Below are 24102 nucleotides of genomic sequence, written 5' to 3' on the forward strand. Positions count from 1 at the left end.
AGTATTGTTACATTAATACTCACTATCTACTTAAGACAATATTAGTTTTCACAAAAAAAGAGGACGGAAGAACCATGAAAGTTACCACATATGCTTTTGTTGCTTTTGTAGTACTTTTACAGGAAGCTAGAAGACAAGCAGTTGGTCAGACAGAAACTATGTATTTTGCAATGCAAATTTGATAAATTTGTGTACCTCCTTCCTTTCTACATGGATAGGCAGGCTTCCACAGCTACTACCAAAGAAACTCATTACTCATCAACATATTTGAAAAGTACACCTATGTAAGTATTCTGCTTTTTAGACAGAAAAGTCATCCAAGAAAGCAGTCTGACGATGAAACAGAAATTCATTCAATACTCACCTTGTTGATCTGACTCTGCATTTTGTGAAATCAGAGCACTGATTGCCGGGAATGTAATGCTTGACATTGCTGCTACAGCTCCTGCTGTCCACATCATCCTATGTTAAATCATAATTTGAATTAAAAATGAGACTGCCCATATAATTGCTCCCAACCTCCCTCAAGAAGGGCCACAAGGACGGTACCTTCATTTAAGGCTTAATGTCCTTTTGAAAGTACTCTTATTAAAAGTATCTAAAGACTGGAAATTATCTGGTCAGGGCCTTCTTCCTACTCCCCTCTCACAAATTACCCTGAGCTTCTTGGAAAGAATCACTTTTGATTTTATCCTAGCTATTACAGCAGAGGAAAAGAAGGAAGTGGGAGTGAAGTGAGGGACAGGCTTTCCCTCTCCAAAGGCTGTACAAAGGAACAACTTTACAAGGGTGGCCCAGTAAAGCAGTTCTCTACCTTATATAACTCACTAGAAAGCGCTGATAGAACAAGCATTCATCACTGTCTGTAGAACAAACATTGTAAATAAAAAGCTGTTACAGCTTATGATTCTATTTCAATTTACTTACAGTTTTTCCAAAAACAGAGGCTTTAGATAGTTTCCAAGACCAAACATAGTTACAGTTTGAGAATGACATGTTAGAAAAAAAAGAAAAAAGTAGAGGTCCAGTAACTGATTAGAATGGATCTAGCGGAATTTGATTAGAATGGATCTAGCGGAATTTGATTAGAATGGATCTAGCGGAATTTGATTAGAATGGATCTAGCGGAATTACCGGAGAGAACATACTACTTACTAGCTTGTGCATTTAAGAAAATGTTTTAACCACTTTTGTAGACATAAAACTCAGTGGACCAAAACAGGGCAAAGACTTCTTTTTCAAAAGGGCTGTTAGCTTGCAACTTACACTACATACGTGGAAAATGCTATCATTCCTACATGGACAAAATACAGACTACACTTTGGTAGAGTAATGCAAATGAGAATTCACAGAACATTTAAATACTCATGATGACAGAACTAAGTGGTAAAATTTCTTGGAAAAACATTTTAAGTTCCTTAACAGGCATATACCTATGCAAATGCGTGCTTACCAAGACTGAGATCCGAAACCATACCAAGCCAACTGAAGGATTTGAAAGCCAAGGCCAAGGAGAACTGTATTTTTGTTCCCTATCGACCTCATCAAGATACTGAGAAACACAGTCTGCAAGAGAAATAGGTTCATCCAGAGTTATTTTAAAAAGCCAGATTGCTAAAGTAGTGTCTCCTTCTACACCAAGAAATTCAGAAGACCTTTCAACTGCTGAAGAACTTCACACTACTCGTGTTCTTACTTCCCCTGTATTAATTTCAAAATGCAGACTAGTCATATCAATATTTGATGTACAGACATTCTTAACTATTGAAGAGCTTCTACTTCAGGACATCGAGAAGCATATGTATTGCCTTCCCTATGGACCATATTCAGTTAATGTTTCTACTGTAAACAGGCTTTTTTTTCCACCTCTACAATTGTGTCTCATTACAGACTACAGACTACCACAATAAATGCTGGTATCAAGTTTCTTAACTTGATAGTTAAGATAGTACAGGCTGGATACGGGCTGAATTTACCAGTATCTACAAATACTAGAAAAAAAAAAAAAAAAGACTGTTAGTGCAGAAAAAAGTAATCTCTTTAGGTCAGGTGAACTCCTAGCCAAATTTACAGTTAACAGCAGGAAGTAAATCCTGCTGCTTTTCCAACATCACCATAGGCATTGAAATTTGGCTGGGGCAAATTCCTAGGCATCTTTTGTTACATTTTCAGCACTTACACCAATTATCACCAATTACCTTTACACCACTCAAATTTTTATTTGTACATGGAAACTAATCCTAAAGGAAGACCACTGTTTTTCATCATTAGAAGTGTTACTGCTGAGAGGGAAGGAGGTCCCAATTCAGATACAACAGCAATGCACTCATGGCAAGGAGGAGACTGTTCCTAGTAAAGCAACATCCATACAGACAACTTCATTCAGTTAACAGTGCACATGTTTTTCTTTAACATGAGGAACTCGGCAACGTATCAGTAAATGGCCAGAGAAAAGGAACCAGAAGGACCACAGAGCAGAGTGTACTTGTCTCTCACATACATCTTCCTCACAGTATTCTTCTTGTTTCTCATTCTTAGACTAAGCCAGTTTGAAAGCTATATAGCAAAAAATCCCAGTAATTCTATCTACATGTGATCAGTTTTATCTGGAGATATCCAACACACCAATACAAATTGGTATTTATGAAGCAAAGCTTATTTCAATAAGCTGCACACTTCAAAGAGTTCAAAAATCAACACAGACTTTCCTAATTTTACACTGAAAATTAGGAACCAGAAGGGCAGGCATTTTAGAGACTTTTAGCAAAAATACTGGTCTGAATAAAGCATGATTGGCAAATGTGAGGGCACAGAAAAGCACCAGACCAAACCACAGAGTAAGGATTAAATTAATGACTTGTATTAATAACAAAGGACACCAACTGACGCCGGAGAATGTGTTGCTTCACAGTGAGACCTCCACTCTGCTAAGGACGGCAACAAGGTTACAGCACATTGTACGTGCCATTCCTCTTCCTGTTAACACAGCAGGAAGACAAATGGTCCCATAAAGATACCAAAGAGCACATCATAAAAGCTGTTTGATTTCTAAAAGGCATAAAGGACCTGTCCAAAAACCAGCTCACTGTTGCCAATTAAGACGTATGAAAACAATATACCAAGTCCTCACAGTTCCTCGGCCTCCACGCTGAGCCTAAGCAACCGTGGACAGACCGTGTCAATTACCTGCATCATTTGTAGGCAAGTTTGATAGCATAGGCCAACTGAATAGGTGCAAGTAGCATGACTTTTGCTTAAAATAACACATTCCCCTTTGAGAAGGCCTTGCATTAAGTAACGAATTTCCCACATTATTTTAATACATTTAAAGCCATAGTTCCAGCAAATTTACTGAGCTAAGCTTAGCAAATTTTAGTTTTGTTTTCTGATGTCCAGGTCTAGTATTTCTAAGGAAAGCAGATTTAAAGCAAGACATTTACGTAGACTATATATGAGCCTTTAGTGAATGAAAGGTGCATTGGCATTTTATAACATGGTTTACAGACAAGCTTAATAGTCAGAAGACGTGGCATTCCGTTTGTACCGTTTAATGAAACACTAGAAAGAATAAAGCTTACCTGAGCTATTATAGACAGAATGCCTACCACAGCTATAAATCCTGCAATGCTAGCAGATCCAAAACCTATGATCTGAAGAGAACCAGAAAATACATAAAACAAATGCCAAACACAATCCAGGTCAATCACTAGCAAAGAGATACCTTCTTCAAAGAAAACACTGATCCCCGCTTATAATCTAAATCCATACAGAAGTGTCCACTTTCAAGAATAATCCTTAACTATACTGCTTGTGAAGAAATGCACACAAGAAAAAAAAAAGGTCTTAAAAAAGGGAGGCAGAGGACGTTATGTATCTGGAAATTGAAGTCCTCTATCCCCTCCCACAGACACAACAGCTCTTCAACAGGCAAGATCCCACCTCAAGACATACAAACTACTGGACTGAATGGGAACAAAAGTCTGCTTAATGTTATGTAACACAAGCTTAAGCTATGGCAGGGTTTATGCATCAGGAGCCAAGTGATATTCAGTTCTTGGCTTATCAAAGTACCATGCCTTCATTTTTTAAAGCTGTATTCTGCCAGAGAGCAGGTTTCTGAGCAAAGTCTTCAAAAAAATAAAGAGGTTTTGGGTAACAGTTATGTAAACATCCTTAATAAGATGAGAAGACACCACAGAGAAGAACAAACGTTTACCTGTCGCAAGTACAGAAAAAAGCTAGAATACTGGCCAGCCTCAGGCAGATAGGAGAGAAACACTGTAATGCAGATCGGGAGAACCGTAGAATCTTTTCTAACCTTCAAAGACTGTAAAACAAAGAAGCAAAACAAGTATTGGAACATTTATATAAAGTCTAATGAAAGCATACAGAAAGCAGAAGGTATATTCACTTTTTTAAAATCCACTTTTTACCCATGCATATGAGTCAAAAAAAAATCACACACGGAAACAGTTAAGCTGAATTTTAAGTTAGAAACTTCTGTTATATAAGTTTTGTGGTATCCAAGTCTTTTGCAAAGTTTACGTTTGATTTTTGAAGCTACTGTTCAGTGCCAGGTTACAAGTATTCACGTAAAACAGAATCATATCATATTTAGGGAAATGCATGATATCGTCTAATCAATCTCTGTAACAATCTGTTCTTAAAGATGCTAGTAAATAATACAGCTCATTTACAACTGTTTCTTTTCCCAAATTATGAGTATTTATGCTTGTACATTTCCTTTATTTGTTCACCCATAACATGTATCAGTTTAAGTAACAAATAAATTATGGAAAACAAATTCTTTAACTGCAGACTTTCAAGCATGACACTCATCACTCAACATTCACAGCCAGCTCCCAGCAGAATGGATCTCATGAAGAACAATCACTCTTTCCTCTCTTAAGGAGAGCAAGGTGTAACACAAACACAAATTAGCTGAGTAAGCATGAATAAGTGAACAAGATACAAGAAAGACTGCATAGTATGTTTTAACCCTTCCTATATAAGCCTGTAGGAAAATTAGGCTTCATAGATACATTCTATTGACTGGTGACAGCCAATATGGCTTCACCAAAGGCAAGTCATGCCTGACAAATTTGGTGGCCGCCTATGATGTTGCCACAGCATTGGTAGATCAGGGGAGAGCAACCCATCTCATCTACCTGGACTTATGCAAAGCATTTGACACTGGCCTGCACGACATCCTGGTCTCTAAATTGGAAAGGCATGGATTTGATGGATGGACCACTTGGTGGATAAGAAACTGGCTAGATAGCTGCACTCAAAGGGTTCTGGTCAACGGTTCAACGTCTAAGTGGAAACCAGTGACGAGTGGCATTCCTCGGAGTCAGTACTGGGACCAGTGCCATTTAACATCTTTGTCGGAGACACAGACAGTGGGATTGTGTGCACCCTCAGCAAGTTTGCTGATGACTCACACACTGGAGGGAAGGGATGCCATCCAGAGGGACCTGGACAGGCTTGAGTGGTGGGCCCGTACGAACCTGATGAAGTTCAACCAGGCCAAGTTCAAGGTCCTGCACCTGGGTCATAGCAATCCCAGGCACAAATGCAGGCTGGGCAGAGAATGCAGCTGCAGCTGCTGGAGGAGAGCAGCTCCAAGGAGAAGGACTTGGGAGTGCTAGTGGACAAGAAGCTCAACATGAGCAGGCAATGTGCACTTGCAGCCCAGAAAGCCAACTGCATCCTGGGCTGCACCAAAAGAAGGCCAGCAGGTTGAGGGATTCTACCCCTCTACTCCACTCTGGTGAGACCACACCTGGAGTCCTGTGTCCAGCTCTGGAGTCCTCAGCACAAGAAGGACATGAACGTGTTGGAATGAGTCCAGTGGAAGGCTACGAAGATGATCAGAGGGTTGGAGCACCTATGCCATGAGGACAGGCTGAGAGATTTGGTGTTGTTCAGCCTGGAGGAGAAGGCTCTGGGGAGACCTTATAGTAGCCTTCCAGTACCTTAAGGTACTGGGGCCTACAGGAAAGATGGGGAGGGACTTTTTATCAGGGAGTGTAGCGACAGGACAAGGGGTAATGGTTTTAAAATGAAAGAGGGGACATTTAGATGAGAAATTAGGAAGAAATTTTTTAGTGTGAGGGCGGTCAGGCATTGGAACAGGTTGCCCAGAGAAGTTGTGGATACCCCATCCCTGGAAGTGTTCAAGACCAGGCTGGATGGGGCTTTGAGCAATGTGTTCTAGTGGGAGGTGTCCCTGACCATGGCAGGGGGGTTAGAACTAGATGATCTTTAAGGTCCCTTCTAACCCAAACCATTCTATGATTCTATTAAAAAGAAAACAAATGTAACAAAAAGTGAAATTCAAGAGTGGTGAAAGATATTACCAACCAAAAGTACAAAGCATAAAATGAATATGGAAAAGTTTTATGATATCAGGTTTTGGGGTCTGTAGTGGTGTAAGAATTCAGCATTTCTCTTACAATAGAAAAGAACAAGCAAGCTAGAAAAGTAAAACATTTTGGATGTCACACCAAACGTTGTTTATAATTCAAGAATCATTTAATCCATGAAGTTTGGTGTGGTTTTGGTCTTTAAATGTAGCTAGATCTTTTTGTGAAAAAGCAGAGAACAGAGATTATGGTATATTCAACACTCAAGCTACCCACAAGCTTAAAGATTTCTCAAGCTTACAAAATACTATTTATTATTATTAATAATTAATTAATCATCAATTATTTATTAATTATTTATCGAAGTGCATCTTACTGCAAAAGGGTCTGCTTGTTCCCATGATATAGAAGCTCCCCATGAAGCAGGTTTCACTTTTTCCGGCAGAGATTCTGGTACAGCTAGCAGGATGAAACAGATGTCCACCACAGCCACCAATGTGGCCACCAGTACAACAAGATTATCTCCATAGCTGGCAGACAGGTATGCTCCAATAGCAGGACTAGTTACCAAACTTGCTGCAAAGGTGGCAGATACCTAGGCACAAGGACAGTTTACAAACTTGTCAAAGTGGTTATTCTGCCATTGCAAAAAAGTAGAGTAACTTGCTCAACACCACCACCCCTCCACAGAAGTATGGTTTTATAAAAACACCAGTCAAAATTTAAGTTAAAAAAAAAAAATCACTTATGACATTAAATATGGGTCCAAATAAAGTTTCTCCAGCCTCCTCCACAGCTCACCATGTAAGACAAGATTTGCAGTCAAAGAACAAGTTTGGCTCAAAGCAAAATGGCTCTTACTTTCAAATAGACTAAGAGGGTTTTTGATTTCCAATTATGTTTGATGAGATTTCACTGAAAAAGTTGTCACCACATTTAAATGCCTAAGCGAACCTGAGCCATAGCACTCTGGGTAATACATAGATTAATACATACTGCCTTTGTTTACAGTTTGCATTTTAAGTACTAGCTACCACTGGATAGCACAGCAAACTAGGAGATCACTAGTTATGATAATAACTTCAGCAACTACTGTATTGCTTCATACTATGTTGTAGTGACACGCAGCTACTAACAGATCACTTAGTACATTCACATACAGCAGAACATGATGAAAAATCAAGTGCAGTAGTTAAATTTCACTATAAAAATCATCAGAAAATGTTAGAATAAAGCTAGTTTGGCTTTTTTAATTAACACTCTTTTGCAGACCCCAAAATAAAAACCACTCTGCAGAACTATTTTATAAAATAAGAACATAAACTAGATATATAGCTTTATACCAAGCTAGAAAAAAAATCCTAAGGAAAAGGTAGAACAAACTAATTACAAAGAGATACAGGCCTCGTTAAAACAATTGCACTTTATCACTTTATAGAATTTTAGATAAAGCTGTTTCTGTTAACAAAAAACTGTTTAAAGGCAGGCAAATATATATGCTCCAAATATACTTATAGACTTTTGGGGCAGGAGAAATAAAGAGGGAATTCCAGAATTTATAAACCTGTTTTGAGCTCTGCTACAATACACACAAGTTTGTACAAAAGAATTAAGTCCTTTATTTTCTTAACAGTTAAATCATCATCTGATGACTCATACATCTCTAAGGCTAAAAATAAAGGGAAACCTTAAGATCTCAAAGTACAGCACAGTCAGCCAAGAAACCAAGGCCATAAATCAATCTATCCATCTATCTGTATGGTGATAACAGACGCAGAGAGGATGAAGGGATAAATGATATTCAAAGGCTAAGGGCATCTACCAATGGGTCTCCTAAACCAATACAGATAGTCAGGAAAGCAAACTAAGCAGGAATTATATTATTATATTGTATCATATTATATTATTAGTAGTTTGTACTAGCTGAACTATTTTCCTCTCTAATTAAGAAAGGTTATGACTGAGTTAGTAAAAATACTGTATTATGCATTTTTGCCCTTCTGGCCCCTTTGGACTATACAAAAAGCCATTCTGTATTAAAAAGAAGTCACATAAACTGAAAGTGCAATTTACAGACGGTGGAAAGATATTGCCAGATCAAGTATTAAATAAGTTGCATTGCCTTTAACAACATTTCTTGTTCTACCTGCAAAATTTAAAACATGTTTTGTTATACATGCCCTCTATAAATTCTTCTTCTGTTCCTATAAGCACAGAGTAGTCTGTACAGCAGTAAAAACTCTGAATTAGATTTCCCAATCTAATACAGTGCCTTGATGTATGGTTCATTCCTTTCTCCATCAACGTCAGTACCTTAATCAGGAAACAATCTGTGCATCAAAACACAAGTTCAATATGGAGGTCATAATCTGACCTTTTCTTCCAAGTTTAGCGCATCTTACCAGTCCATAGGCTGCAATTCTTTCATGTTCTTGGGTTACATCAGCTACATAGGCAAATATTACAGAAAAGGTAACAGAAAAGATTCCAGATACCGAAATCATAGCGAAGTACCACCTAATGATTTAAAAGCAACAATTAGAAAGTTTAAGCTAAGACCTCTTGCTTTTCTCTTACTAATCAAGGAAGTTTTTATTTCATCTATGAGAAGCGTTCCTCAAGAACTAACGTAGAACTTTACTGGAGATGAATGATTATGCAGCCTCACTTAAATACCGGAAAACAGCACTTTAATTTTTTTTGATTTTTAAATTTTAATTTTACATCAGCCTAAAAGGAGAAGTGGCCCCTTCAGGACATGGTACCCATACATTTTCACACTCTCAAAGCTGAAGCAAGTTTAAGTTATGAAAAAGGTATGTTCTTAGAACTCAGTTTCTTAAATAATTAACAAATAAACCATCATATATGAAATGCTTTGGAAGCTGAAGTCTTAATGCATTCAGTGTACACAAAGTTTTTTTCATAATCCTCCTAAGTTTCACAATGAATGTCAATGAAATTGAAACTAAGTCAATTCCACTCAGTAAAGACATTAAAGTTACCTAGTCAAAGAGTTAGATGATCTCACTTGAAACAGTTACTGTTTTCTGTGGTCAATAAATTCTAAGGTGCATTTACCTTTAAAAATATGTTTATTACAGCTTTGTCAGTCCTCAGGGGGGAAAAAAATAAATTAACAGCTGAGCTTAAAACTGAGTTAGACAGGGCTACAAAATCATTTCAATTGCTGTTACACTTTTGTGAATACAGTAACTAAATCACATTCTGTAATTTCTGCTTTTAAAGATGTGCAGTTTTAACACCTCTTAAACAGAAAAGCTCCATAATAATGCAGTCACATCTAGAAAGGAAAGTGGCTTTCTCTTGTCTTATTGTACCTCTTCCAGTTCCCCAAACTACACCTGTGACTTTATTTTTGCTATACTGACAAGCTCACTACTGCAGTCTGTACCACTTACCATGGACTTATCCTCATTAACGGAATTGGGGCACAGGTGAAGAAAACTGTAAGAAGAAGAAAAGATTTTCTTCCCCATGCGTCTGACAGAGCACCTATTAGTGGAGCACTGAGAAAGGACAAAAAACCCTGTGACAGAAGAAAAACAATTAATATGTCTATATTTATATTTCCAAGTTTTACTTTAACCACAACATAAAAAAGGACTAAAATTGCGATTTGATTTGAAATTAAACACAAAATTGCAGATAACTGTAATTGTACACAATTTCTTCTACTTTTCTGCGACTCATGTTTTGTTTCAAATCTATTAAACCTGAGTGCATTAAAAAAAAAAAAAGAGGAAGCATGCATTTTTCAAGATCAATTTGATTCAACATATAATTACCACAGACTGCAAAAGCTTCTTAAAGATCTGCAAAATCTACAGTTTAGTTTCACAAAGGTTACCTTCATAGCCTCTATCATGAGACTTAGTGCTAGATCCCAAAACCAAATTCCCTCCCAATTTGGACTATCTTAAGGGAGAGTTTCGTGTAACCAAGCTGTTCTCTGAAACAAATTAAACAGAACACTTACTGCTTTATACTATACATTTGTGATGTACAGAACATTTGTAGATTGCAGGGATCTACAAATGAGGACCATTTGAGCAAGCTTGACAACTTGAGACAGTAGAACACCACGATGATATTGCAGTGGCAAAAGTCACATTACAGGTACAGTTGTCATGGAAAAAATTGACTAAGAATCAAATACTAGATATTTCAGCATTTTATAAAGTCCTAGATCTAGACCTCGAATCTGTTCTATATCACACAGAATTAAAATAAGCAAAGCCTTTCACAGGTTTGTTAAATGCAAAACCTCCAGAACAGATGCATTGCCTTCCTAATTAGTATAGTGTTCTCCCATCAGCCAACTCTGCCATAAAGCCAAACATTAGTAAATACATGGCTCTGTAAGCACCTCAATACCCTGGAAGTCTACTCCAGCTAACTTTAGCTAGCCTCTGCTACACAAATACACTGACCTTCAAGTTTAACATATGTGTACAACTACTGTGCTAAATCACTATTCTGCTAAATCCCAGTAAACAACTCCGATTCCAATGATTTCAGTAAGTAAATTGAGAGCAACAGCTATAAAGCCAGACCATCAGATCCCAGGAAAGTTCGATGCCTTAGTTGAAATTAATATTTTTGCTCCTCAGAGTCAGACTTCAGTAGAATATCAACTAACATGTTCTGCTGTCACTTCTGACATAAGCATTTTAAAGAAAATATTGGACACTGAAGTGCAAGCTCACTCTGGTCCATGCTCCACTGTTCATTACACCTGTTAGAGTAATAGATACATTTAGACCATTATATCAATGCACTTTTCTACAGATCTGCTCTGTAGAAAATATATGGGGAATACTCCCTTCATGATGAGTATCGCTATGAGTGGTACTCATAGTAATACTTAACTGTGAATGAACAGTCGAAAGAAAACACCAAAAGGAACATGACCTTTGTTTTTCTAAGAGAACAACACAAAGTTAACTCCCTCTTTCAGTTTGAGACAATCCACCATGAAAGATATCAAGACAGCAAGTCCATCCTAAAGATGTCATGTTCTTACAGCTAAAAACAACACTTTAGATTCGTAACAGAATACCATGCTAAGTAATTTCTGTTTGCTATAAATTAACTTAGTTGTAAGTTACAGTAAGTGCTTTGAAGCCTATCAGTAAGACACTTAGCAAAAGAAGAGACTTTCAAGTTTTAGTTACGGTGGAGAAATTTTGCAAGCTTTTTTTTTGTGGCAACAATCCAGCAAAGCCACTGTGTGACTGCATGGTATAAGTAAGCTATAAGCTGCCTTGAATATCTTGACCACCACAAAATGCTCAAAAATTGATAAAAAAAGACCAGGGGAAAAAAAAATAAATGATCCTGATGAAAATTAGCTTTTATACCACATCTTGGACAAAATCACAGTGTTTTGAGTGCTTCATTTTTTATCTCAATGGTATCATCATGGCTGCATTAATCTGCTTTTGATATAAATCAACTAACATTACGAAGTAGCCATTAAAAACCTAGCTCCATTCTCAGAAGGATGCTTATCAAGATCACAATAGCTACGACTGGTACCTATTCAAATGAGAGAAATTTAAGCTTCTGAGAAATATTCCACTTGTTCCAAGATGCTGGCATTTAGCAGAAAATCTTGAACTACACCCAAGAATACAATCATTACAATGAAAAAATGGTTTAAGAATGAACCATATTCTCAGTGTTTTCAATGTTTTTATGGAGAATGAAGGAGAGACAAATTATGATATAGAAACACACAAAATATTTAGGTCAGAAGTTTTTAAAAATAAATTCTTACCTTAACACCTTGAATAAGACCATTCATTAAAAATGTATGATGGGAAAATGTTTCATGTAAGACCTGACAAAGGACAAAAGCAATATTTGAGTCAGAAAAGGCAGGAGAAAGTTGTTTCAAAGTTTAAAATTTGATTTATGAAACAGGATAGCTCTACTGAGACTTATTAAAGTATATTATCCCATAATTACACTTTTATTTCTCTTCATGAGAAAATATTGACAAGGTTTAATATCAATTTATTGGCATAAATCCCTCTGTTCATACAACCACACAGTACTGCAGAGCTAGTTTGGTTCAGGGTACTTTGCTCAGAAAGGGGATTAATGTAAGCAAAATCACTCCATGTGGTACCAATCACAGAATTTTTGAGGTAGATAGTTCCTTCAATGATTGACTCAATCATCATTACTAATTAGGAGTGAAAACGAGATTCTGATAACTGCAAAGAAAAAAACAGCGCTATATTCACAACTGCCCGTAAAGGCACTGAGAAAACTATTTCTGAACAAATCGGACACGTTCAATAGTCATACCATTAGAAACACTTCCAATGAACAAGCAGATGCTTATAAATACCAGCAACAGTCACGAGTGCTTCATATGTCCTTTAAGTACAGCTATAAATTAATTTAAGGTGCTTTACCAGCAGTCTTAATTCAAGGGCAAGCATGTTAATCTATACTAAAAGGATTTACCATAAATATGCAAGAGAGTTAAAAGGCCTCACAGGTGCTACTGTGTCAATTGAAAAAGCTATCGCAATGATCAAAGTGTGTATGCACACACACTTCAGATTCATTTGCTGTTTTTGTCTATAGATAAGTGTGAACAACTACAAAAATTATTTATATGCATATTGAGAGAGCCACTAGCTTGAAGCAATACTTTAGTATCACTGAAAAGTTATCAGCATCATTTTTCAAGGATGACTGAGATTCTCAAATTATAGGTTTAATAGAGGTAGTTGTTCCCATGTTAACTACTGGTCAGATAATCCTGCTTATTTACACCCCTTTTCCCTTTTGGTCTCATCTTCTGTGCTTCCCATTGGATAAACCTGCGGGCAGCTGGCAGTTCTTATGAGCAAGGTGGCTGATTTCAAAGCTCTACATGCCTAGTACTACTACTGCTGTCTGATCAGCAGGCCAGGTTGAGTTACGACAAGACAGAAGGGTGCAAAGTATCAAACCAGATTTGAAATGATTTAAAACAAACAGCAGCCTTTCAGTGTGTGCAAAGCTGATTACAAATAAAGATGATCACCCTCAGGAACACAGAAGTAAGTAATTTACACCTGTATAAGGTATGTTACACCATTATATGCAACTCAGTGCTTTAAATTAAGTTTTGAATCCAATGCAATAGCCTCGTAAGTATTCAAGACCACGAGAGGAATACAATATTCAAAATACAAGACATTCAAGACCTTGACTGTACTGAATCCACATACTTCAGTCAAAGTAAGAATTTAGCTTACTTTAGCAAAGTAAGAATTAGAAGTGTTTCATAACACTCCCATTAGACAGAGGGCAACGATTAAAACTAATTTCAAGAATTAACATTTCAGCTGCATGTGACTAACAGTATAAATTCATACAGAACTATTTCAATTGGAGTACACCATGAAAGAACCCCCCTAACATACAGTTTTTATTAAAGTGGGATTTTTTTTTTGAAGATTGCTTAAGAATTGCTATTATTACATTATCCTTTTCAGTAAGAAGCGTCGAGTTAGGGCAACTTGAAGCTGAGCATTGTGGTTAAGAAAAAAAGGAAAGGAAAAAAAAGAATCAGAAAGGCCACCCAGTAAGCTTCCTCATATTTTAACATTAGCAAAATAGCATAACAAGATGAGACATCTACTTTATGGTAATCTGTTAACTGTTTATATGGCCTTGCTTATTATTAAGCTATGTTAAAAAGATCAGTGATTGTCTTTAGGAAGGTCAGACAAACACCTTTCAAGAGTTATTTTATTTGGAGTTTGGGAAAGGCAAATAATTAACTCCAAGGTGTTCCAATCCCACAAGACCTTGCTCGTCATGTATCCAAAGTACTTTCAGACATTATCTGATGAAAAACTGCACTAACAGACTCCTGATTGCTTCTCTCAGGCAGGCCTGATTCCAACGAATAAGACCCATGTCATTACATCAAAGGTTTCATGTCCTATTACCAAACACTCATATTATCTGGAAAATAACTCCATTCCAGAACAGATTAAATACTTATAAAATCCATATCTTAGATGAAAGCCTTTATATTTTACTTCAGTTTACATGCTGGCAAAACAGCCACCCCACAATAGTGTACAAAGTTTACTATGAGATGCATAGTTTATTCAATTGTTAAGGCTGGAAGGTTAATGGAACTATGAAGTCTTATAAAAAGCAAGCATTTACAGAGACACTTTCATCAATGTGCTAAATGAATGTTACTCTAAAAGGCAAATAAAAGTTAAAGAGTAGTACAATGTTTTGCTAATTTACTTTTCACTATATCTTAGTCTTCCAGCAGTCCAGATCTCAGCTGTAGTATACTACTATTGCAGAGTGTTGAATGCTAAGACTCCTGGAATTCAGTTAATGAGGTAAGCAGGAACTGTAAAACCAAACTCCGATCCCTAGGAATTAGCAAATTAACTTTTGTTATTACTGCTAAGACAACAGCTGATCAGTGATACTTACCGTTAGCATTGGGGTTGTCAAGAGTCCCCAGGCAAAGAATTCTAGAAATATGACGACCACCGCATGGTATACGCTTGGCCGATCAATACCTTGTTGCTAAGAAAGAAAAACAGATGCAGTGGTTGTACACATACAGTTCATTATGCGTGCAAAGATCTCTTGCAAACATATTTTAAGCATAACCATCTTTCAGGATGACCTACTACCAAGCCCTTGGGAACAATAAAAAGCCAAACAAGGGTGGAGAAAAGTTATTACAAAGCAACTAAAGATCTCCAGGGAACGTGAGAAAGTTTGTTCCTTCAAACTTTTGCTGATTGAAGAGAACTGCTTTCCCCATTCCTGACATTGTCCTATACTGCTGTCATCTCCAGTGTGCCTTTAGGCTTCCTCCCCTCGAGCACTATTCACAACCCTTCTATAGCAGCATGACAAAACGGCTAACTCTCCCTGCTACCTCCACAAGAAACAATAAAACAGATCTGCTTTATGAAGATTACATCACCATTACAACAAAATTATGACAATGTACATAATCAGAAGAGCACTGATTTTTGTATTTGAAACTGCCAAACTATGAGAAAAGACAGGGCAGCTTATGCCATCTGTCTGTCGAATGCTGATCCACTGATTTCATGCTTGTGTATGCCCATAGACTGGAGACCCAGTTCCACTGGTCAACAAGTAATAGAATTAACAAACTATGGATGTGCTCACGATGCTGTGAAACCACTGCCATTCCAGACCCATGGACTGGATCCCAGATGAGACAGATAGAATCTTTTTATTTAGACAAACCCAGCAGAACCCTTGGGTAAAGCAGATCAAACCACAATTGATGCTTTCTTTCATTTCTATGTGCGCCGTGCCATAGTAACTGCTACAAAGTTTTTGTATTCTAAAATTACACTTTCCCTTTCCTCTAACACTTGTCCTGTAGAAAACTGTTTTTCAGTGTTTCTAGCCAATCCAAAGGCATTACACTCCCATAGGACTGGCAATTCTTAGAAAGGAGCAATACAGTGCTGTCATCTGGTACTCCTACACATACTTGGAAGTTTACCCAAAGTAAAAAAGGATGCTTCTCTTGCATATTGAGCAATTTGATAATGCAGGATTCAGCTGAACTGATGTAACCTAGTGACGTTACCAACCAGATTGTGTGATTTCAGCAGGTGGAAAGTAGGTAGAACATGAAACTTGGAGTTTCCCATTGAACCCAAAAAAAGTCAAAGACAGCCTGTGACGAAAGTAAAGCAGAGACACATTTGGTGTTTCTCACCTACTCAGTACCATTCATCTAGATTGGACATAATTATAGGTTTAGAAAACACTTGTATTACAAGATTCATTTAAACTAACCACCTATAGTAACAATTTTTAAAGAAATCCCTACTGCCTGGACAGTCGAAGTGCCCAGATCTCTAATAATTTTTAAATCTATCAGAGTTTATCAAAACTCATAGCAGCAAACTAAACATAATCAGACAGCACTTTTCTAGCTAATAAGAGTCAAATTATTTTCTACATTGCAGCTTGCTTCAGAGCTTGAGGATCTGAAGAAACAGTTCCCTTACCCCTAGGAAATAATATGATAATATCATAGATCAAAGATTATCTCTGGGAGGCTGATAACTTTCAAGCATTATTAAAATTTCTCCATAGGTTACCATGGAACTTTTAATCTCTAAATAGCAAAGATACCAAAGATTATGGGGAGAAAAAAAAATATTCCTCATATAAGAAGTCTGCACATACTTCTACATAACGTAATAGGACAACAATTTTAAGAGTATTTTTACGCTAAGATGTATGTCAGTCAGACTAGCACTTCACACAGATTTCGGTGAAGTCTGAAGATCCCTTCCACAGTGGTTTTCTCTGGAACAGGCAAATTTTACAATAGAGAGTACATAAGGGACTCGCCAGCTTTTCTCCTGCCTCTACTTTACTTTAATCCACCCGCCCCAACCCGTATCACTTAGCATGATGTTGGAGCATAAACCTCTGGTTTGCCTTCAGCAAACAGTTCTAAAGTTTTGCAGTGTTTTGTTTTGGGTTTTGGGGGTTTTTTTGGGTCTTTTTAATGTTTTTATTACATGCAAATTTGATCTGAGATTTATGTGGTTTACCAGAAAGATGAAGTACATAAATACTCAAAAAGACATGCATGTTTTTTTTCTTCAGAAGTCATTCAAAAATTTCTGTGAAAGAAAAGCATTTTTGCTGTACTGAACGTAAATGAGTATCTCCTGGAGATTAAAACAGTCTGCAAATCATTTTTAGCAGTATCATTCAGTTTACAGATATTTGCACTGAACTACTGAAAAAACAGAAATCTCTATAGCCTTTTGGGTTCAAGACATAACCTGGAAAAGTAGAATTTAAATCCTGAACGGAACATGCACCAGTCAAAATGAAGTCAAGCATTCCATATCAGATACACTAATAGTTACCTGATCAATGATTCACCTAGACTGTAGCTGATTTTCAGTTTTCTTTACAGAGCCCTAATGTCTAGATAACTGAAGAACACCTGTGCAAATGTCTGTATCAGGAAAATTCACTAACATTGTCAAATGGACCAATGCAGATAGTTACTTCTAGATGCTCATCACTCTTACGATAAAAGCTTTCAAATTTTTAATAAAATATCAAGTTATTTTCAAGAAAAGAAAGTAGCTTATGATTGATCATGTACACAGCCTGGACCACAGGTAAAAAAAAAAGCAACAAAACCTCTTTACTCATTTTGAAATCAAAGAGCTTTCTAAAACCTTTTCACACTTGCTTTTAAGATGAAGCTAACCCAGAAGTAATGTGTGGCTCATTTCTATATTGAAAAAATACTTTGCAAAAGAACACAACTGCATGCAATTTACATAAAGAATGAATTTGAGACACACATGCAAAAAAAATGGTTATAAACTTGAAGCACAAAGAGCTTTAGGCTTCTTGAACTAGACAATATGGGGACAACATAATGAATTCTTTATGGATAAAGAATTTGAAAAGAATTTCAGAAATAGTGCAGATATGGTCAACCTAAAAGTTGCTTTCATCATCCCGCACCCTCAAACTTTAAATTGTTAATATTAAAAATTAAGTGCCCTCAGGGAAGTCTTAAAATCTGTTATGGGCTTATTTTCTATCCACACAGATCTTCATACAACAGGACAGTATGTGGGCTAAGAAACTACATATGAACATTATGATTGCTTTCAAATGCAGTTGCTGGTCAAGGTATAATACTTGCATAATCAATAATGAGCAAAACATTACGTAATCTCAGATGCTTAACGATAAAAGTTTAAGGCCATCATTATAAAATCTGAAATCCTAGGAGTTTTAACAAAATATGTACTATTTTTCCAATTTTACACTTCTGCTCCTTATATGCTTCTTTGCCTCCATACCCCCAAAATATTTTTTCTTCTGCCTTTCTTGCGTGCAGAATAAACCCAACAGTTAATTTGAAGACAACAGGGAGAACTACTGGGATGCAATACAAACTCTTTTTTTTAAAAGCAGAACACAGCTTTTGAACATCAATAAACCTGTAATAAGTAACTAAAGGTGATTTGCTGATCAAACAAGTTAAGCAAGAGGAATGAACCCATTGTGGCAGTCTTGAGAACTCCCTGTTTAACCAGAAGAGACAAGTCCACAATGTTATCTTGCTACATCAACATAGGAACTCCTGTTTGACAAAAAGCTTAACCACAATGTTATCGGAATGTATTGTTTTGAGCTGATTCTGTGACCGACATTTTATCTAAACTACCTCAAGCAAGAAGCTACAGAGGGGTGTACCGAAGATGTCGAAACTGACCTCCCTGAAGATAAAAAGAGCTGCTCAGCTTGCTTGAATTTGCCAGCCTTTGGTGGAGCTGCGACTCCCCGGCCGCCCAGCGCTGCTTTTGCCTTCCTACCTCAATAAATATTTATTGAATCTATTTCGGACTCGATTTATTTTAAATTCAACTATAACAAACCCATGAGAAGATGTCAAGATCATAAATCCAGCTGTCGAGCTATTTCTCATAGAAAAGGGGGAAAAACTACAATATATTATCAGTAAGGTAAGAAAGGCAGGTATTGCTTTTGCAGAGGAGAAAAACCGTTTCCATCAGAGGTGACATGATAAGGGAATGACTAAGACAAAGAGGCTTGTAGAACATCTCTTATCACACAGACAAAAGGACAAACTGATTCATACCAGATTAGTGTCTAGAAGGGTAGTCAGACATTTAACCAGGGCTAATGACATTGAGCAATCTTTTTGTTACTAAAAAGGAAGGAAATAAACTAGTCAGATAATCCCTGTAGGTGTAGCATAAAGAGAAGTAAAGGGTGGCAGGACATGCGGGAAGAATTTTAGGCGCCTCGGACAGACTGTGAACCCTGGAGTACCTAACCAATGGGAAACAGGGGAGGGAAAAATTCGGCCAGGATTAGGAAACAGAAAGGTATGTTTCAAGAACTGAAGGTGTGCCTACTTGCTAGGTCACCCACTCTTGCAAGAACATAAATAAAAACGTGCTTCACAGAGGATTCTGCCTGAGCCTATTTCATTCAGACCGGAACTTGTTTCTCACAATCTGGGGGCTCGTCTGGGATAAGAAGTCATCTTCTTGGGAGTCCCTGTCGCCGAAGGATGGGAAGACGCGTCCTGTTGATTTCAACGGTCTCGTGGATCGTCGGCAGGGATTCTGGGAGGAATCGACTAAGATCTCGAGACCCAGTTGGACGGCAGACTCTGTGAACTACAGGGGGAAAAGGGATAGGTGCAGTAGGCACAGACAGCACGACTAGGCAACTCCGTGCACGGACCAAGGTAAGAAAAATCGGACTGTATTGCCTTGGTGGTCGGGACATTCTAAGAGACTTGTGTGTGAGTGACTGAGACGTACTGCGGTACAAAGCGAGTGTGGAGTCCGGATCCGCGGTTCTGCAGTCCCGCAAGGGGCACAGCCGGAGAAGGACGAAGCGAAAGGAAGGGGTGTAAGAAAAGTCTCTGTTCAGAATGGGAAATAAGGATTCTAGGCCTAGGGATGGGAAAGGGGATACTAGGAAAGACCCCGGGAACATTCCCCCAGACAGTCCATTAGGGAGGATGTTGAGATATTGGAATAGTCCATCTTGTACAAGGGATAAGGACAAAAAGAAAGTGATACAATGTTGTTGTTTTGTCTGGACAAAGGAGCCTATAAGACCTCCTAGTGTGTTTTGGCCCAAATTCGGGTCTGATGAAGTTCGGGTGTGCCAGACTCTAAATGTATACGTAAATAGTAAGGAACCTGTCTCCTTAGAAGAACGCGAATACGCATTTTGTTGTGTTAAAATAAGTAGATATGGGAGTTGGAGTCATCCATATCCACTTTATATGTTTCCAAATAAGACTCCTAATGATAAATCAGATAGCACAAAGGTCGAATCTACAAACTGAGACCCTTTAGATTGTTTACCACCCCCTTATAATCCACCCCAAGCACCACCAGTGCCAGTGCTCCCAGGTCCCAGTGAAGCTGCAGAAGTGGGGGAGCCCCAATCTCCCAGGAGAGAAGAGCCACCTCGGGAAGATTCCCAAGTGAAAGTCCCCAGCGTGACCCCCACCAAAGCATGCTCCAGATTGAGCTAGGAAATAGAGCAATGTTGTAAAGACATCCTAAATCTCCCTTTGCCTTCAGAAAAAGAACAGTCGGAAGCGGGAGCAAGATAACTGCAGATCCCCTAAGGGAGGTTCCCCTAGGAGCAGGAGAAGTGGGTTACGTTAGTGCTCCACTAACAAGTAGCGAAGTGAGGGCGTTTAAGAGAGAGGTGAAATCTGTAATTGTGGATCCCATAGGGGTAGCCGAACAGTTAGATCAATTCTTAGGGCCAAGTTTTTATTCTTGGTCCGAAATCATGTCCATTTTAAATATTTTGTTCACGGGAGAAGAAAGAGGAATGATTAGAAGGGCTGCTATGCAGGAATGGGAAAAACGAAACCCACCTGCTCAGGGTGTAGTGCCAGCTGAACAGAAATTCCCAAATGTGGATCCCCAGTGGGATAACAATAATCCTGAACACAGAACAAATATGAAAGACCTGAGGGAAACGATAATTTTGGGCATTAGAGAAGCCGCTCCTAAGTCGCAAAATCTTATTAAAGCTTTTGAAATACAACAAGGAAAAGATGAGACACCCTCTGCCTTCTTACAAAGGCTGAGGGATCAAATGAGAAAATATTCAGGCATGAACCCTGATGACCCAGTAGCACAGGGATTATTAAAAGTTCACTTTGTCACGAAGGCCTGGCCAGATATACAAGGGAAACTACAAAAAATGGAGAGGTGGAGCGAGAGACCCTTAGAAGATTTGTTGAGGTATATGGTAGGTATATGTCAAAAGGTAGGAGGAAAAACAGAAGCAGAAAGCAAAAATGATGGTATCTACTGTGGATCAAGTCGTAAGACAAAGGATTGATCCTGTAATAACTCAAAGGCGAGAAACTTAGGGGCGAGGAAGAGGGGTGAATAACAGGGGAAGAGAGCGGGGAAGAGGGCTGCCCCGACCACTCCTACCAGCAGCTCGGGGTTCACTGGCACGGTGTTATCATTGTGGGAAAATAGGCCATTTCAGGCGGGAGTGCCCTACTTCAGAAGGGAGGAACGAGTGCTGTCGTTGATGGATTTTGATTATGTAGCATAGGGTTCCCCAGCTCGAGGTCCCACCGGGAACCTTTGGTAAATTTAAAGCTGGGACCTCAGGAAGAGGAAGCAGTCTTCTTAGTCGATACTGGAGCTTCTAGAACTTCTTTGAATCTTATACCCCAAGGGGCAAAATTGTCTAATCAACGAATAGTTGTGTCAGGAATAAAGGGTGAAGGTCTCTCAGTCCCTGTTTTTGAACCCATGATTGTGGGAAGCGAAACTGAAAAAGTGATGGGAACTCTGTTATACATACCAGAAGCTGGGAGTAACCTCCTAGGTAGGGATTTTATCACTGGTTTAGAATTAAAGATAGAAACTTTAAGAGGACAGACAATGGTATCTATGAAGTTGCTAACAGAACAGGATGAGCAAAAGATAAGTCCCGAGGTGCGGGTGAGTGAAGGGAACCGAGGAGGGTTAAAAATAGAACCCCTCAGGGTAAAACTCATTCTGCATTCAAATGCATTCGACAAAAGCAGTACCCAATTCCCCTTGAGGGAAGGCAAGGGCTGCAACCAGTAATACAAGCACTAGCCAAAGATGGGTTAATAGAACCCTGTATGTCCCCTTTTAACACTCCGATCCTGCCAGTGCAAAAAACGGATGGTTCATATCGCTTAGTGCAAGACTTGAGAAAGATTAATGAAATAGTGCAGGCACGACATCCGGTGGTCCCAAATCCCTATACCCTAATGAGTAAAATTCCTCCTCATCATAAATGGTTTAGTGTAGTGGATTTAAAAGATGCTTTTTGGGCTTGTCCACTAGATGAAGGGAGCAGAGATCTGTTTGCATTTGAATGGGAAGATCCAGACACAGGGAGAAAGCAACAATATAGATGGACAGTGTTACCGCAGGGATTTACAGAATCTCCTAATTTGTTTGGGCAAGTGTTAGAACAAGTGCTTGAACAATTCAAACCTCCATCGGGAATAGCCCTGCTTCAGTATGTGGATGATTTGTTAATCTCAGGAGAAGAAGAAAACAAAGTAAAAGACGCCACCAACAAGTTATTAAATTTTTTAGGTCAGCAGGGGTTAAGAGTCTCAAAAACAAAATTACAGTATGTAGAATCAGAAGTGAAATATTTAGGACATTTGATTAGTGATGGAAGCCGCAAGATAAATCCTGAAAGGATTTAAGGAAGGATTTGATCCTGAAAGGATCAAAAAGGAATTGAGAAAGTTTTTAGGATTAACCGGGTACTGCAGGCTGTGGATAGAAGGGTATGCACAAAGGACTAAAGCACTGTATTCTAAGTTATTAGTAGATGAACCAAATATATTAAGATGGACAGAGGAAGAGAAGAATTTGATATATGAATTAAAGCAAAGCCTAATAACTGCTCCAGTTTTAGCTTTACCATCCTTGCAGAAACCATTTCAGTTTTTTGTGACTGTAGAAAAAGGGGCTGCACTGGGAATATTAACTCAAGAATGGGAGGATAAACGACAGCCAGTAGCATATTTGTCAAAGCTTCTGGACCCAGTTTCTCAAGGATGGCCCAAATGTGTGCAGGCAGTAGCCGCTACTGCTTTATTAGTAGAAGAAAGCAGGAAGCTTACCTGTGGGGGAATGATAGAAGTTAGCACCACCCACCAAGTCAAAACCATTTTAGCCCAAACCACAGGAAAATGGCTAACTGTTTCAAGAATACTGAAGTATGAGGCCATTTTAATTGAAAAGGATGATCTGATTTTAACTACCAGCTCTCGCCTTAACCCAGCGAGCTTTTTGTGGAAAGGAAAAGTAGAGGCAAAGGATGAAGAACTTACACACGAATGCGTAGATGTAATTGAGTACCAGACTAAGATACGACCTGACTTAAGGGAATAACCCGTCTGGAGGTCTTACATTTGTTTGTAGATGGTTCTTCAAAAGTGACAGGAGGAAAGAGGTGTAATGGATATGCGGTGGTGGATGGAGTGAGCTAACAAGTAAAAGCATCTGAGAAATTACCTAGTGCATGGTCTGCTCAAACGTGTGAGATGTATGCCTTAAACCAGGCACTAAAGTTAACTGGAGAAGGGGAAGGAACAATTTATACAGACTCTCGTTATGCCTTTGGGGTAGTACATACCTTTGGTAAAATTTGGGGGGAACGAGGACTAATAAATAGCAAAGGGAAAGAACTTGTACATGAAGCACTTATAAAACAGGTGTTGGCAAATATACTAATATCAAGTGAAATAGCAGTTGTACATGTTAAAGGCCACCAGAGGAGCAATGCAATTACTGCAAGGGGAAATAGATTAGCCAACAAGGTGGCAAAAGAGGTGGCCTTGGGGCAGGAGACCATTCAGATTTATAATCTGTTCCTTAAGTACCGACAACAACAACCCCATTGATATTCACGGAAAAAGAAAAAGAAGCAATGACAGAAGCAGAGGCAGTGGAGAAAGATGGTAAATGGATTCTGCCTGATGGAAGGGAAATGGTTAATAAACAAACTATGAGAGAAATAATGGCAGTGTTACATCAGGGAAGCCATTGGGGAATGCAAGCAATGTGTGATATAGTTTTGCGGAAGCATGGATGTTTTGGCA

At 38.4% G+C, this 24102-nt stretch overlaps 1 protein-coding gene across 4 annotated transcripts in view; it reads right to left on the reverse strand.

The window, feature by feature from the left end:
* Positions 1-24102, reverse strand: part of MFSD14B (major facilitator superfamily domain containing 14B) — a 47882-nt gene that overhangs the window by 12119 nt on the left and 11661 nt on the right. For all 4 annotated transcript variants that reach the window (XM_074570008.1, XM_074570009.1, XM_074570010.1 and 1 more), the window contains exons 2-10: positions 14862-14957; positions 12172-12234; positions 9791-9918; positions 8771-8885; positions 6745-6963; positions 4217-4327; positions 3579-3650; positions 1454-1566; positions 365-462 (exon numbers count right to left, since the gene is read on the reverse strand). In XM_074570008.1, coding sequence (XP_074426109.1) covers positions 365-462; positions 1454-1566; positions 3579-3650; positions 4217-4327; positions 6745-6963; positions 8771-8885; positions 9791-9918; positions 12172-12234; positions 14862-14957 — 1015 coding nt within the window. The remainder of the gene's footprint in view (positions 1-364; positions 463-1453; positions 1567-3578; positions 3651-4216; positions 4328-6744; positions 6964-8770; positions 8886-9790; positions 9919-12171; positions 12235-14861; positions 14958-24102) is intronic.

Source organism: Larus michahellis, chromosome Z (genome assembly GCF_964199755.1).
Source record: "Larus michahellis chromosome Z, bLarMic1.1, whole genome shotgun sequence".
Taxonomy (NCBI): Eukaryota; Metazoa; Chordata; class Aves; order Charadriiformes; family Laridae; genus Larus; species Larus michahellis.